Source organism: Martes martes, assembly GCF_963455335.1.
Source record: "Martes martes genome assembly, chromosome: 4".
NCBI lineage: Eukaryota > Metazoa > Chordata > Mammalia > Carnivora > Mustelidae > Martes > Martes martes.
In genome coordinates, this window is record NC_137891.1 from 2,473,106 (window position 1) to 2,490,239 (window position 17,134).

General features: G+C 50.5%; 1 protein-coding gene across 1 annotated transcript in view; it reads left to right on the forward strand.

The window, feature by feature from the left end:
- Positions 1-2,687: 2,687 nt before the first annotated feature.
- The window catches only part of LOC308340807 (maestro heat-like repeat family member 5), a gene marked incomplete at its 3' end in the record, with an annotated part of 55,733 nt that continues 41,286 nt past the window's right edge, over positions 2,688-17,134 (forward strand). Inside the window, exons 1-5 of the mRNA XM_080800192.1 lie at positions 2,688-2,844; positions 4,079-4,224; positions 5,399-5,527; positions 8,995-9,154; positions 10,750-10,802. Coding sequence (XP_080656318.1) covers positions 2,715-2,844; positions 4,079-4,224; positions 5,399-5,527; positions 8,995-9,154; positions 10,750-10,802 — 618 coding nt within the window. The 5' untranslated portion in view covers positions 2,688-2,714. The remainder of the gene's footprint in view (positions 2,845-4,078; positions 4,225-5,398; positions 5,528-8,994; positions 9,155-10,749; positions 10,803-17,134) is intronic.

The window sequence follows — 17,134 nt, forward strand, 5'->3', positions numbered from 1 at the left end:
TTGTTGGCTTATTAGCTATATATATTTTTGTTTTACTCTCTGCTTTAGGGCTTATGGTTTACAGATTTACCATATCACAGCCTACCCTCAAGTGATATTATGCCACTTTACTTATAGTATAAGATTCTTATAATATTTTATTTCCATTTCCCTCTCCTGGCCTTCATAGTATTATTGACATATATTTTACTTCTACATTTGCTGTAGGTCCTACAAAGCATTGTTATTTTTACTTTAAACTTGAAAAATAAGAAAAAATACTTTACATTCACCTACGTAATTACCATTTCCACTGTTCTGTATTCTTCTGTGTATTTCCATATTTCCATCTGGTGTTATTCTTCTTCTGCCTGACAGACTTCCTCAAACCTCTTATAGTGCAGCTCTGCTGGTTACAAATTCTTTCAGCTTCAGTGTGTATGATAAAGGTTTGGCTATACCATCAGTTTTTAAATTTTTTTTCTCTGAGTATAGGATTCTAGTTTGCCAGTTTCATTTGTTTGTTTGTTTTCTCTTAGTGCTTTAAAATGTTGCTCCACATCTCCAATGCTTGCATTCTTTTTTTTTTTTTTTGAGATTTTTTTATTTTTTATTTGACAAAAAGGGAACACAGCAGGGCAGAGGGAGAGAGAGAATCAGGCTTCCTGTAGAGCAAGGAGCCCAAAACAAGGCTCAGTCTCAGGACCCTGGGATCATGACCTCAGCCAAAGGCAGATGCTTAATGACTGAGCCACCCAGGCACACTGCTTGCATTATTTCTGACTAGAACTATACTCTGGCTCTTATCTTTATACCTTTGTATATAATGTGTATTTTTTTTTCTCTGACTTTCCTCTGGCTTTTTTTTCTTAAAATTTTCTCTTAGTGTTGGCTTTAGGCAATTTTATTTCAGTGTTATTTGGCTTAGTTTTCTTTATGTTTCCTTCACTTGAGGTTCATTGAATTTCTTGGATATGTGGGATTTTTAGTTTTTATTAGTTTAGAAACTTCAGATATTATTTCCTCAAATACTGTTTTCTATCTCCCTTTCTTCTTCTGTGAGAATTTACATTACATATACACTATGCCCTTTGAAGTTGTTCTATAATTCATTGATTGCTCTATTCCATTTTTTCCAGTCTTTTTTCTATTTGTGTCCCATTTGGGGGTAGTTTCTGCTGTGGTATCTTCAAGTTCACTAATCTTTGCTTCTACTGTGTCTAATATGCTGTTAAACTTATCCAGTGTGTGTTTAATATCAAATGTATTCTTCACCTTGTTCATGTTTTCCATGTCTCTCCTTAGCATGCTTCTGTTTTAATCTACCATGTTGAACATGTGTAATATTGTCACAATATTTAATTTAATGTCCTTGTCTACTAATTCTATCAGTTGTGTCATTTCTGTGTTGCTTTTTATCAATTTTTTTTTCTCCTACTTAGGGGTCATAATTTCTTGCTGCCATGTGTGCTTGGTAATTTTTTATTCAATGTGAACAGGACAAAAATCATCAACTAATTCTATAGATACATTATGTGGTATATTAGAAGATGGTTCATTTCTTTTAACATTTACCCATTAACTTGTTCTACCACATAAGAAATGTATGTCAGATCATGTTACTCAAAACACTCAGGTTTCCCACTGCATTCAGGAAAAACCCCAAAGTCCTGAAGATGATGAAGACAACACCAGTGCTTCCTTCCAAGATGGAGCAACAAGGACCAGGTTCCTCCTTTTGCCTTAAACAACTCAAAAATTGGGGAAAAAATATACAATCCCACTAATATCAGACATTAGATATCCATATATCTTTAGTTCTATCCTTAGTGGCTAGAATGAACACACCGTGCCCGTGGTCTGTAATCAGGAACTGGGAACTGTGAGTGAACAAGAAATGAGGTCCTGCAGCAGGTAGAGCAGAACTCACTCCTGCCAGGGGGGTTCAAGGGGAAGTTGTGAGACAAACAGCTTGGGCACTACCCCAAAAATGAAGGATGCCTCCTTTTTTGCTCCCCTCTGGCAATGAACACAGTCTGAGGGAGTCCTGCCCCCATATTTTCCAAAGAAAAGGTGAGGGAGAGGAAGTAGTAAAGGAACCTCACGGGGCTGATGTCCTCCCTTGCCACACAGAGCTGCCGCACAGCTCTTCTTGGTGTTTCCATCATGCACACATAATTGTTCTCAAGCGCCAGGATGATGGGACCTGGGGCACAGAGGGGGTTCTGGCCCAGTGCACCCATCTTCATGGCTCCTGCTCCCACCTGCTCTGCAGCTCTTGGACCTCCCTCAAAGACCTCTTCAGTGGCATCTGTGCAGCCAGGGCAGTCTTGTGTGCGGTCCTGAAAAGACTGGGTCCTCCAAATTGGTGTAAGAGCTGGATCTGGGGAAGCCATACCCTGAGCCCTCCTGGTCTTGCCAGTCATGTCTGTGCCACCAACACTTGCTAGGGGTCAGTCCGTTCCAGGCCCACAGGCGATGCTGCCTACTTAACAACATCCCTGAGGCCTCCAGACTCCTTCCCTACTCCCCATTTGGAGTTCATTCAGACCATTGAACAGGAAGGCGGACACACAGAGGGATATTGCCAAGCCTGATCCTGACCAACATGGCTCTCAGTGTCTACTGGGCTTGCATTTGTGAATGCACACAAAGGTGCCCAGATACACCCTGGACCTCTTTTCCATTTCAGAATCTTCTCCCCTGTCTCCAGATCCACGAAGGACCTATCTTACATGAAGGTACCTGCCCACAGGGACAGACAGGCACACCCCACCACCATCCTGCTCTGCAAGTCACAGAGCAGCCAGGCTGCTCTGGTGCCCAAGGAGCACAAGATGTTCATGGAGGAAGCCTACAATGCAGGTGATCACCAGCCCTGGGACTGGGCTGGAGTGGAGATGGGGTGGTCAGGTTCAGCAGACCCCATCAGATCCCCAAAAGTCCTGGGGATGAGGACCAGAAGGAATCCACACTCCTGGGATCTTGGGGATATCGAGGACCTTGTGGACATAGTGAGACTTTTAGCAGAGAGCCCTACACACCCTTCTTGGCCTCTTCATGCCTCCTGAGGCACCATCTAAGGGCTAAAAAAAAAAAAAAAAAGCCCTCTCTCCCTCACACTTCATCTTCCACCTTCTTCCCATACCTCTTCATGCCTTAGGACCTCAGTCTAGGCCTGGCCCTCTCACAGGAATCCTTTCCCCCTCATTCAAAGGATGATGTGCTTTCATTCTTCTAGGCAAAGTTAAATTGCCACCTCCTTTGAGTAGACAGTCCTGAATGTCCCTCCATCTTTGTAGGGATGTATTGCCCCTCCCCTCTCTGTGTGCCCAGGGCTTTTTATAGAACTACAGAACCAGAGTCCACTGATGGTGGGTAGGACTCCCATGGCCTGGGGGCTCCTTCAGAACTGAGCTGGGTGCTGACTCCTCTTTGAGCCCCCACTCACAGCCCTGTGATGACCCAGAAGGAACATCATTGAATGTTGAATGACTAGTTGGAGTGTGAAGAGGTAAATGAGTAAATAGATAGAGGGACAGAGGGGTGGATGGCTCATTTGAGTGGATGTGTGATGGGTGGAGGAATAAATTTATGAATGGATGGGTGTATGGGCAGGCAGATAAATTTGTGAGTGAATGGGTGACAGACGGATAGATGGATCAATTTATTAATGCATGGATTGATGGGCGAGTGTAAGGATGGACAGACAGGTGGACGGATAAATGAATTGATAGGCAAACAGACGTATGGGTGAAGGTACGGGTGGATGCATGGATGAACCAGTGGGTGGGCAGATGATAGATGACTGGATAAATGGATGCATGAAAAAGTGGTTGAATCAATGAATGGATGGAAATATGCCTGGGTGTATAAAGGTGTGAAGCCTTCATGCATTCCTGCTTATTATCCTATTGCAAACTCCGGAGGACTGTTCGGATAGTCAGGAATTCCCAATGTGTTCAGTTCTTCAGTCCTCATTTTCAGATCACTCTTTCCCATTCCTGGCCCTACTCCTTCCCTTCCCACTTATCCCTGATGGCACAGTGTAACCTTCCCACAGCACATGAACCCTCACACCTTTTTCTATCTTGTTTAGCCATTTGTTTCAAGATGCTCCGGGACCTGAATAGTTCAGACCCCCTCCGCTTGAAGTACATCATCAAGAAGATCAAGAACATGGCTTATGGGGCCCCCAACCTGGTGCTGGAAACGATCCATGACTACTTTGTAGACAACCCCGAGGTGGGAATTGCTTGAGCCATTGGAGGGACTGCATGGGAGTAGAGGGGAGGGCCAGACCCCAGGGCCAGTTCAAATCTTGGCTCTTTGGTAAAGATAAATGATTTGGGGCAAGTTGGTGTCCTCATATGTCCAATAGGCTGAGTGGGGAGGGAGGAAGGTGGACCAATATGAGGGTTCTGAGGGTGTGGTCACCCTCAGAATAGCCTCATGGTATAGAAGCTATGATCCCCATAAATAAGAAAACAATCTTAGGAAAGGGATGTGATCTGCCTTAAGTCACAGAACAATTATGTGGCAGAGACAAATAAATGGATGGATGGATGGACAGATGGTTGGATGATTGGATAGTTGGATTGTTGGATGGATGGTTGGATAAGTAGGTGGATGGGTGAATGGACAGATAAATGGATAGATGGTTGTATGAGTGGATGGATGGATGGATGGATGGATGGATGGATGGATGGATGGATGGATAGGTGGGTGGGTGGATGGTTGAATAGATGTTTGGATGGGTTGATGGGTGGATAGTTGGGTGGGTGGACAGACAGATGGATGGATGGATGGATGGATGGATGTTTGGATAGTTTGGTAGATAGATAATTAGGGGGAAGATCTGATTAACTTTTAATGAATGGGTGAATGAATGAATGAATGAATGGACTGACTGTAGAGGCAGAATGCTTTTAAAATCCCATAGCAGGGACGTCTGGGTGGCTCAGTTGATTAAGCACCTGCCTTCGGCTCAGGTCATGATTCCAGGGTCCTGGGATCAAGCCCCACATCGGGCTCTCTGCAAAGCCAGGAGCCTGCTTCTCCTTCTCCCCTTGCTGGTCCCTACCCCACTTGTGTGCTCTCATGTGTGTGCTCTCTCTCTTTCTCTCAAACAAATCAATAAGATCTTTTAAATTTTTTAAAAAATAAGAAAATGAAATCCCATAGCAGTCCCTAAGGATCGAGACACTTTTATTCATCTGTCTTTGTAAAACCTAGTTCAGGGCCTGCATATAGTGAATGGTCACTAAATTGTTATTGGACAAACGGCCAAGTGCATCCACTGTGATCCTCTCCCTCCGGCCTCCTCAGCCTCCCCACACCCAGGCTTTCACTGGCAGCCACTCCCCGTGTGACCAGACCCAGCGTGTCTCTGAATCTCTGCCCACTCTGCCACCCACAGATCTCCTCCCTACACAAGTTCCGGCTGTTCCACGTCCTGGAGGCCGTCATTGAATCCAGTGACTCCCTGGAGGAGGCCTGGGAGAAATCATTCATGCAGCTGGCCCTGGAGAACATGACCAAGTCCACGGTGTGCCTCCCATCCCAGCAAGTAGGCCCCTTCTGGGGATGCAGGCTGCTGCCCTCAGCATCCAAATAATGGTGGGGGTGCCTGGCCCTGTGGCTGACCAAGCGATTTCTGTCCTTTTCGTTTTCTTACCACCAGCCCCTTCAGAGGGACAATCTCATGTGCCCATTTTACAGTTGAGAAAGATGAGATTCGGAGAGATCATTGCTTTTCTGCGTCTACAGGGCCCAAAAATGGAAGAGCCGAATGTCAGCTGCGGTTTAGTGCCCTTTCCTGGAAGTCTCTGCCCTGGGTCCCCCCCCCCCGCCACCTGCTTCACCATTCTCATGCCTGCTCCCCATACCCAGCCTCTGGAAACCCTCCTATGAGCCCCTCCCATTCTCCAGGTTTAAGTCAGCCTCTGCTGCCACTTCCTGGGTCCCACCTGCTGGAGACCGCACCTCTCCTACCCGCCCCACCTCAGGATGCGGTCCCGGTCCCAGGACCTTCCCCAGGTCTGTCAATGGCCTCAGGGACTTCAGATCTCAGGACTCGCAGAGGGCTGCAGGACAAGCAGAGCCTACCAGCATCTGGCGCGGCCTGTCTCAGCCTCCCTCCAGGTGGACAAGAGCCCCTCAGAGGCAGGGTGACACCTGTTTCTGCACACGCCGCTGCCCACTGCCAGCTCTGTAGTGCAGCCCAGTGCGAGCACTTCTATATGTAGCACGAGCTGGTCCAGGACTCAGAGGGGAGAGCAAGCATGTCCTCACGCAGGTCCCAGCCAACTGAGCATGTCTGCTGGTGTCTTGGTGTCCACAGCCCCATCTGGGACCCCCCGTAGCCCATCCCAGCCAGGGACAGCGTCTCGGAGACCCCAAGCCTTCCTCTTTCCTGGCTCACTCTCCTGCGTTGGAGACACACACTCTCCAGCAGCTTCTTGAGAACGTGTTTTTGGGAAGTACAGCTTGAGACCAGGCATTTCTGGAAATCTGTCTGTCGTGGATCGTCCTGGACTCTGTGTGGGAGACCGTGGACAGAAACATCTGAAATGAAGTCAGGACAGTCAGGTGGTTCCCAAGGCCACCAGGGAGGTGGATCTCACCCGCGCCCACACCTGGATGAGTGTGCACTTCAGGCCGAGCTGACCGCAAACGGCTACATGTGTTGCGTTTCCCAGAACGAGGCTTGTTTCGCTGAACGCCGACCTAACAACGAGCATAGTGACCCAGCCTATGTAGCTCAATGCTGATTAGTTTTGCCTACACCAATCATAATTCTTTCAAACGGCTTCAATAGGCCTGTGGCTTTTGTCTGTACAAACTCTTTCTCCTCCTCCAGTCCAAGCACGTTTCCGTTTCCTGTTGAAATGGGATTGGGGGCCGGCAGGGGGGATTCCTTCAGGATTCCCAGACCCCAAATAAACTTTCGGTTTGCTTTGCAGCTCAGTACTTTCCCATTCGACAAGATCATTGTCGTGTTGGTGACGGTGTCCCATGGTCTCCTCGCTGTTCCGATGCAGCCATAGAGACTCCAAAGTCGGTTGTTAGGCCTTTGTTAGACCCTTGTCCTCCTGCACCTTCCTGCTCACGGACGTGCCTTCTTCCTTGTGTCTGCACGCCCTACAGCTCCCCAAGGACACCTCGCTCTGGGTCTGTCCCTCGCCACCATGCCTTCCAGCCCTGCCTCCTGCAGTCTGGCTCCTTGGGCCCTTTGCTTCTGGAACATTCCTCACTTAATTCACTCATGGTCTCACCCCCTGTGTGCCTCGAGTCCCCAAGGCTCCAGGGACACCTAACGGGCCGGTGTGGGCTGCTCCATGGTCCCCGACATTCTCATCAGCTCTCTCTTTGTCTCCCAGACCTCCTGCTGCATTTCCGGGTCTGGACCTTGTGCCTTCGACTCTCCCACGATCTTGATTTTGTCCCCAGAATGTTCCTTTTCGCATCATGCTGTTTATAGCATTTGTGGTTGTAATACCTCCGCTTATCTCTCAGGATGTTAAAGACAACAGCTTCACTTGAAGTTTTCATCTCTCCATTTGGCCGGCATTTCCTCCAACGAGCTGTTTTCTGGGTTTCGTGGGGTGTGTGGTGGTGGTTTCCGTCTCCCACACCCAAGGCTTCTCCAGCGTGGCTGTCTGCCCATGGTTAGCGCGGAGAGGGAGCTCTCTCTCTCTCTCTCAGGGTCCACTGTAGTTACCAGTGAGCCCACGGCAGCCCAGCGCCTCTGCTGACCTCTGTGGCTTTCGTCCTGAGCTGCCCAGATTTCCCAGAGAAGACCCTAACACACTGCCCGGCCAGAGCGGGGGGGCCCCCGCCGAAGCAGCACAGTGGAGGGCCTGGCCTCCCGCCACAGACCCGCACCTGCCCCCTCCGGAGGCCGAGCCTCCAGACTTTGCTGGGCCCTGCAGGTGTGCGGAGTGGGCACAGCACGGGGCACCTGACCCCCTCTTGAACCGCTGCACCCTCTCCGGGCCCCTGGCTGCAGAGGTCTGGGAGACGTGCCCCCTGCGAGTCTCCTGGCAATGGCAGACCCGGCCCCGTGGCTCGTGCTCAGCCCTGTTACCTCTCACTCATCGGCTCTCCAGCTCTCAGAACGTGGCTGCTGTTTTCCTTTTTAAATCATCTCCTAAATGTCGTCGTGTTGAGGTGTTATTTTGAAAGAGCAAAATCAGCTTCAATCCACCACCTTAATGAGAAAGCCCTTGTATGGAAACTTGGAGTAAATTATAAACGGCGATGATTTCATACGCGGTTTCCAGCAGCATCACAGGGCGTTCAGGGAGGGACCCTAGACCTCCCTCACTTCCAGACGCCACCAAACGCGGGACGGACCCCTGGCCTCGGCCCAGGGCTGACCCTGGGGCCCTGCCCTCACACCAGCAGCCACAGAAGCACCACCCGGTGTCTCCCACCCAGAACCGGAGACAAGAGGAACCTGAAACGAGCAGGTGTGGCCACATGGAGCCCGGCCCCTCTGTGCCCACGGCCTCCGCCTCACCAGACCAGGGTGGGCCTCTGCCCCCAGCAGCCGACACCCGACTCCTCGGACGCAGAAGCCTAGACTGGGGCTCTGAATTCATGGGGATGGGGAATCACAGGCTGTGACATTGTCCCCAGCTGCCGGGCGCCCAGGACAAAAGGCGACGCCGACAGGCTTCAGGGTGCTTCTCCTGAGTGAGGGCCTGGGAGTGGGCTTTGAAACGGGACCAGACGTGGACAGACAGGTGGGCGGGGACAGCACTCGGGGTTCAGAAGCAGGAAGCACCATGGGCTTCTGGAACGGTAGGAGGACCCAGGGTGTTGAGAGTCATGGGAAGCCCTAAGCCCTGGGGGTAGCGCCTGCCCTTCACCTGCCAGCTGTATACATTGGGCTATCCTGGCCCCCATTTCCTAGCCAAAAACTGCCCACCCGCCAAACCCAACCGTGTGTATGAAATGCCAAAGCTTTGCCCACGTGCCCACTCCTCCTTTCTGCCCCCCGCCCTCCAGGAGCTGGAAGAGGCGTACCAGGATGCGGCCAGTAACGTGCTGCTGGCCATCTGTAGGCACTCGTGGCGGGTGGTGGGCCAGCACCTGGAGACCGAGGTCCTGACGGGCGTCTTCCCGCACCGCAGCCTCCTCTACGTGATGGGCGTCCTGACCTCTACTGGTATGTCCTGCCCTAGGGGCCTGAGATACCCACAGCCTCGCCTTGGCCACTCTCTGCAGCCCCCTGGGGTCCCCAGGGCAGCGGCTGGGCACATCATAGGGAAAGACACAGAAGGGAGCACAGCAAGACTGTGGCCCCGGGGGGTTGACACACGGAGCCAGGCATCACATGCCCAACAGGGACGCGTGTCCCTGCGGGGGAGATGGGCGGTGGTCCAAGTGCCCTCCAAAGCCCCCGGCCCCGTGGCCTGCCCAGGCCACATCAGGACCCCCGTGAAAGGAGACCCCCGGCCAGCCAGCTGTGCTGCCGGCCCCCACTGGCCCATGCCCCCACAGTAGGCATTTCCACAGTGGCCAGGACAGAAGCAGAACGGAGCAAGGAGGCTTCGGGAGGTGGTCCAGGATGGATGTGAGGCCCACGCGCTGCCACACGGTCCCGTCTCTGAGGCGGACGGGCGCGCCTCCTCACTAGCAGACAAGGAAACCAAGCTCACACGGGCAATGTGCCGAGCCCAGAGCCACCCAGGAGCACATCACAGGCTGCGGTATCCAGGACCAGTGTTTCCGTAGCAGCCACTGCCCCTAAGCTGTGGGCAGGGACACCCTGGACAGTGGGGTCTCTGAGGACTCATAGGGGGCCCACAGGGAGGGGTCTTGCCAGGGAGAGTGTTTAGGTAATGCAAAACAACCAACTCTGGCTGAGCCCTGCCCTATGCCAGGCTCCCCGCCCTCAGGAGCCCATGGCCTCACGAGGGAGGCCAGCACCAGCTTTCATTTAGGCTCTGCTCACTTGCAAGTGTGAGCTGAACACACTGCTGCCCCCAGAAGGTACTGAGCCGCTCTTGTGGCAATCAGGGAGGGCTTCCTGAAGGAGGAGGCAGCCAAGCCTAGGCCATGCTTTGAGGAATGTGTAGGAATTTGAGGAGGGAATGGTGTGTGTAGACCTCAGGGCTTTAGTGAAGAGTTGGGACCATGGGAGGAAATGGATGTAGTGACCCCACCATCTACAGGGGGGCTGGGCCCAGCAGGAGAGGCCTCAGAGGCTGAGCTTGGGAGTTTGGGCTCGGAGGCTGGGAGGAGGCAGGTCCCAGCTTAACTGAGCCTCATACAGCCTGCCGGAGACTGGCAAGCTGGGCAGAGGTCCCTCTGTGCCCAGGTGAGCTCTGAGACCCCCCAGGGCCATCCCCAAAGCAGCCCTCCCTCTGAGGTTGAGTTTCCAAAGTTCCATAAAAGCTTTGTGTTCTCACAACACATCCCTCTCTGGGTGTCACTTTCTTCCCCTTGAGGGGATTCTAGCACATTCCAAATGGCCAAGCCTGGAGGGACTCCTCCATTCACCATCAGAGAGCCTGAGGCCCTGAGAGGCAACATGGGCCACCTCAGATCACAGAGCAAGGATGACAGGGCCACAGCTCCAGCCCAGCTATCCAGACCTTGAGCCCGAGCCCAGCTCACTGCCCTCACAAAGCCAGAACAAACAGGCAAGACTCGTCCTGACTCAGTCCAGTACCCAAGGGCTGGGGGAGAAGGAGCCTGAGATCCAGGCTCCACGTGGATGTCAGACCTGGCCTCCAGCAATGCCCTTCTGTCCCACAGAGGCAATCTTCAACCAGGGAGACAAGGCTTGTTGGGAAGAGCACCTGGCCCAGGTAGGGATGAGGCCCAGGCACAAGGGCCTCATGCGGGGATGATGGGGGCAAAGGGGGAGCCAAGCACCTGCTCGCCCTGGGAGGTGGGGGTGGGGGAGGGGAAGGAGAGAGAAGCCCCACCATGACAGATGAGCAAACAGGCTTGGAGGGGAAGGGACTCCTGGGGCAAGTCCCTGGAGGAGTTGGGAGTTGAACCTTGGTCTCTAGATGCCAGGTGCAAGCAGGTGTTCGGCAGACAAGGCCCTTCCTCCCCACCCTGGGTGCTGGATTCACAAGCAAGGGGCCAGAGCGCATGTGGAGACCAGATCTGAGATCAGGGAGGGAGGAAGCAGGCCAGAGTGGACAGAGCCACCACAGCCAAGGAGCGGTGTCATGCAAGCCCCCTCTGACCATAAGCCCATGTGAGGGGCTCCTGTGGCTGGGAGAAGGGACATGGGCAGCCTGGCAGACCTAGGTCCGAGTCCAGATTTAACCAACCACAGCTGTGTGACCTGGGCAGCCTACTTTGCCTCTCTCTGTTCCTTAGTTTCCTGGTCTGTCCAATGGGGATAAAAATACCTCGCTCAAATATTCATTGTGAGGACTACAGGACATAATCCACACAAAGTGCTTGTCACCATGCTCAATACATGGGAGGCCTCGCTAAATGCTGGTTAACGTTTTCAATTACGAATAATAGTGGCAACGGTCACTGTCACAAGTGGCATCTGGTAGAAATAATAGCAGGGCTGCAGGAATACAAGTAATTAATAGAAAAATAAGACAGAAAATCACTAAAGATAGAGAAGTCTTGAACAACATAATTAACCAAATTGATTTAATTGACGTTTCTTTCAAATGCAAATAGAACATTCACCAAGACAGGTCGTTTGCTGGGCCGTATATCAAGTTTCAATAAATTTTAAAAGACTGAAATCAAACAGAGTACTCTGTCTGACCAGAATGTAGATCAGAGATCAGTAGCAAAAATGTATGTGGAAAAACTCCAACTATTCAGAAATTAGACAGTACACTTCTAAACGACCCATGGGTCAAAGAAGTCGCAAGAGAAAGTAGAAAACACTTTGAACTGAACAATCATGAAAACACAATGTGTGAGAACTTGTGGGGTTCGACATAAAGCAACCTCAGAAGGAAATTTGTTTTAATGCCTATGTTAAAAAAGAAAGATATAAAATCTATTATCTAAAAAACTATCCAAGAAGGTACAAATTGAACAGAAAGTAAGTAAGAAGGAAGGAAATAATAAAATCTAGAGTACAAATCAAGGAAATTTTTTAAAGTGACAAAACAATAGTGAAAAAAACCAACAGTAATTTATTCAAAAACTTTGATAAAATGATAAGCTCTTTGACAACCTGACCCCAAAAAAGTTAAAAACACAAAATGCCACTCTCAGAAAAGAAAGACTCTCAGTGCACATCTGTTAGGCATGGGATGGCAATAATAAAATATGATTCCAATAAATTAAGCATTTTTGATTACATAGACAAAGTCCCTGAAAAACACAAACTACCAAATTAACACAAGAAGAAATAGAAAATCTAAGTAGTCTTGTATCAGAAAAATTGGAATCATAATTATAAACCTTCTTACAAAGAAAGTTCTAGGCCCAGATATTTCATGGGCTAATTCCACTACATAATTAAGAAATAAATACTATCAATTCTCTACAAATTCTCTCAGAAAACAGGAGAAGGAGGAACACGCCCCAAATCATGTTATGAGGCCAGAACAAACCTAATACCAAAGCCAGACAAAGACGTTACAGAACACTATAGACCAACATCCTTCATGAAGATAAAAGCAAAATTCCTTAATAAAATATCCACAAAATGAACCCAGCAAAATACAAAAAAAGACAATACACCATGATGAAAGGGGGTTTACTCCAGGGACATGAGGTCAGATTAACATGTGAACAGCAGTAAATGCCATTCAATACATTCACAGACTAAAGTACGGAAATTATCGTTATCTCAGTGAAGGAAAAGCATTTGACCACAGGCAACATCGACTGGTAATTCGATGTGTGTTTTCCCACCAAGTGATTCTCCAGTTCTCAGTGAACCCTGACTGGGTGTCCTCTCAACTCTGACATGACCTGGAGACGGCATCAGACCCCACAGGTAGAAGGCTCCGTCCCACAAGATGCCCCCACCTCCACCTCAGATGCCAACCGCAAGACCAGCTTGTGACTTTTCTTCTGACCAACTAGCTGCAGATCAGAGGTTCCCACGCCCCCCTCCCCCCGCCATGGGTTTGATTCATTTGCTAGAGCGGCTCACAGAACTCAGAGAACATCTCATTCCTGGATCGCTGGTTTATTGTAAGAGGAGCTAACCCAGGAGCAGCCAGACAGCAGCGACCCCCAGGGCCCGGCGTGGGGAAGGGTGCCGAGCTCCCTGGTGCACATTGCTCTGAAGTTTCTAACCAGCGTAAGGAGGTCAGAAAAGGCGGGGAATGACATACAGGGAACGACGTATGCACAGCTTGCAGCAGAAAAAGTAAAACTGACTTTCTTGGCAGACAATGTGGTTGTATATACAGAAAACCTTACAGAAGCTTAAAAAAACACTACAACTAGTAGAAATCAGCAAGATCTCAAAATATGAGATCAATATGTAAAAGTCTACTGAATGTCTGTAGACTAGCAATAAACAAAATAACAGTGACCTAGTGACATTAAAAACATGAAAGACACAAAGACACAGTTACCAAAATGTCTGCAGGGGCCTCAGCAAACAGTATAGAAAGCAGTTAAAGATGAGCCTACAAAAGTGGAGATATGGGATGTTCACGGATAAGAAAGCTCAGCAGCGGTAAGATATCTCCCAAACTCGGTTGATAGATTCAGTGTAATACCTATCAACCTACAAAACTTAAAATTGTCATTAAATGAAAGTTTTAAATAAAAATTAAATAACTTTTTACTTCAAATAGTTAATTTTAAATAAAAATTAAAATTTTACATGGAAATTGCAAAGGATCTAGAATAGCCAAAACAATCTTGAAAAAGGGAGAAAGTTGCAAGAATCACAGCACCTGATTTCGAGATTTACCATTGTTTAAAAAAAATTGAGTAAATGTAAAGTTCTGTTTGCTTTATTCAGTGAATCATGAATTGGGCAACCTTCCATCTGGTGTGTAGAAGGGGGCTGCAAAGTCGTGCTCACATGGGAGTATTTATAGGCAGAAGATGTGGGGGCCAGGGAGGAGCAGGTTATGGCACCTTTCCTTGGGGGCTGGCAGAGGTCTACCAGGCGTCTACCTCGCCCCTGCTGGCCGGGAGATCCCAGAGTGACCACACGTCACAGGCACGAGTGAGTCCGTGTGGGGCTTCTTGTGTCTCTCTCTCAACGGTGGCCCCCTTTGGGTCAGACTCACACTTAACGAGAGGTGTGGTCAGAAGCCAAGGCATTCGTGACACCCCCACCATGACTGTGAGGTTCCTGCCACCTCTGTCCACCCCGTATGACACTCCCAGGTCGTGGCATCTCTTGGGGAGGTCATTGGCTTGGTGATCCGTGGCCGACCCTTGGGTTGTTGCTGTGACTGTTACGAGCAGGGTAATTCTAAGCAGCTGGTGGGGGGGTCAACAAGTCTCCCACGATCTCCCCGTGCAGGGAGTGCCTGCGTCGCTGGGGACAGTGGGAGGTACACCCCAAGGGGGAAACATGTTTCCCAACAGTTTCTTTGTCACTGTAAGGGCAGGGGCCTTGCAGCAGGGGAAGCCTTCAACCCATCCAGAAAACAGCATCGGGTAGCAAGGACGCGTCAATTACCCATGACACGTGGTGGTGGACAAGGTTCACGCGCAGGTGCTCAGAGCACCTGCACACGGAGTCCGAGTTCCGTGACTCTCAACTGACTCACAGTTTCTTTGCAGCAGACTCACCTTCCGTGAGATCCTTCTGCTTTCTCCATCCGAACCCCATCCCCCACGGCAGCTCTGTCCATCCCCCGTGTCATGGGGCTCGCCTCCCTGGGCGAAGATCGTAACACGGGGGATGAACAGCGCTGCCCTGGGAGATGGGGCTCGGGTGGAGAAAGCAGAAGGATCTCACGGGAGGTGAGTCTGCTGCTGAGAAACACTGAGTCAGTTGAGTGTCACAAAACTTGGGACCCTGTGTGCAGTTTGCAAATAAGCCTCATTTCCTAGGGTTACATCTGCCAAGGCTTCTCCTCACTTGGCAGCCCCGGCGGGAGCCGTTGAACGTCTTATTGGGAGCTGAGTGCAGCAGGCGGCGGCCCCTGTCCTGCAGAGGCTCGATTTCCCAGGGATGCAGGGGTGTTTCATGCTCAGGGGGGCACTTGGGACAAATAAGAAGGGGCCTCAGGGAGCCTTGGGGGCATGACTGCCCAGACATCTTGCCGACTGTTCCAAGTCAGTGCCAACAGGTATCGGGCTGCTGGGGCCCAGGGACACTGGAAGAGACTGAACAAAGTCCACCATCTTTTTCGAAGGGGGGAAGGCCAGAGGGAGAGAGAAACTTAAGCAGGGTCCACACCCGGCATAGAGCCTGACACAGGGCTCGCTCTCATGGCCCTGAGATCACGACCTGAACCAAAATCAAGAATCGGACACTCAACCAACTGAGACACCCGGGCACACCCAATGTCTGCTGTTTTGAATAACAAAGCCCGGTGAGTCTGGTGGAACCAGGAACAGAAGGGGGTCTGGGTTCGGAACAACTGGGAAAGAGAGAACCACGATCTTGTTAGCGGGTCTCCGTCCTGGACAAACCAACATCCTGTCCATAGGTTTCTGGACCAGCAAAAGGGCCTGTTCCAGGGCTGGTGCGGGGAACGATCCGCCCTCAGGGCCATCAGGTCTTTCTCCTGTTGGCATGAGGCCTTGCTGGGCTCAGTGGGTGTTGAGGCAATTGGGGAAGAAACGTAGTTACGTCTATGTGAATCCTTATAGGCTCTTTCTCCCAGTGTCAGTACGAGAGACGGCCCATAGATTTTCAGGCACCTCAGTAATTAATTAAGTGACTTTCGTTCAAATTCCTCCTCTTCTACGTCAAGGACAGATTGTAAAAAATATAAAATATTCAGATTGGTCAGGAAATTCTAAGGCAAGTTCTCCAATGAAGGCAAAACATATCAGCCTTTTGAATTTAGAAAGGAGGTCTCTACCGAACAGGGTGACAGAGACCGTCATACAACAACAAAAATAAAAACCACGTTTTCCAGGAACAGGCCCCTGGCTGAGACAGAAACTCCCTCTGAATTCGATCAGATGCGTTCACTACAGAAAACTTCCAGGCTCTGAGGGATCTGCTGTCCTGGGAGAGCCCGTCACTCTGGGATCCACCAGATTTTGGCAAGGCTTCCCACTAATTTAATTTTAGTTTAAGGGTGTTACTGAGTTCCGAGAACCCCATGAGCCCCATCAGCCTGGGAGGCCCACATGGGGCCTGGGGAAACGCGACGTGGTATGGGCAGTCCCCATGGGGCCTTGGGTACAGCTCTCCTCCAGCGCTCCAGCGGATTACAGTGGAGACGCCAGTCCCAGGAGGCCTGCTGCTGCTCTGGTCCCTGACCTTGGGGCTGCTGCTGCTGTCAGGCCAACAGCACAGGGACTTCTGTTTTCAGCCTTGTACCCATGTCCTTTCAAAGTGCTCAGCTGCTGTCCTGAGTTCAGTCCGACTGGTGGCCTCCCATCCTATTTTGTGTCTTTATCAATCCCCTAATGTTGGGAGATGCTCCGTGTACAAATAGAGCAGCTAGAACGCGTCGGGTGCCCTTGGTTATCGTCTGGACCCCGAAACTCCGAACGAAGGGACCTTCCAGGGGGACTTTAAAGTAAGTCACAGACCTGTGTGTCGTCAGCATGTTTGAGTGACAGCAATCGGTGCGGCCCGGGAGAGCTCTAGGAATGACCTGGGAGAGGTGGCTGCTTTTTGTGGCCCCTGAGGGCGTCGTCTTGAAGTTTGGGGATCCAGAATGTCATCCTTGGCTTCCACATTGGGGATCCCCGCCCCCACCAGCAGGTGCACAGCTGACGAAGCCTGGTGCTCAGGGGTAAGAAATCTAAATTCTTCAGAGAACTTTTGGGGACCCTCCCTGGGTTTAGGAAATTCTTCTAATGATTGCGCTTTGTTTGGCCTTTGACCAAGAAATAAGAGATGCTCAGCAAGATCCCTGAGCCTCCAGCGGCTTTACTTTTGGAGGTGACCGTGTCATGGTCTCTGCAGAGTCCAGAGACTGTCCTGAGGTCTCAGGTCAAGGAGGAAGGAGTGAGCAGAGGAGTCCCGCCAGGCCCAGTGTCTTGTTTCAGGCACCTCTTTTGTCTCTCCCTTCTTATTAGGCTTCTGCAATGAACC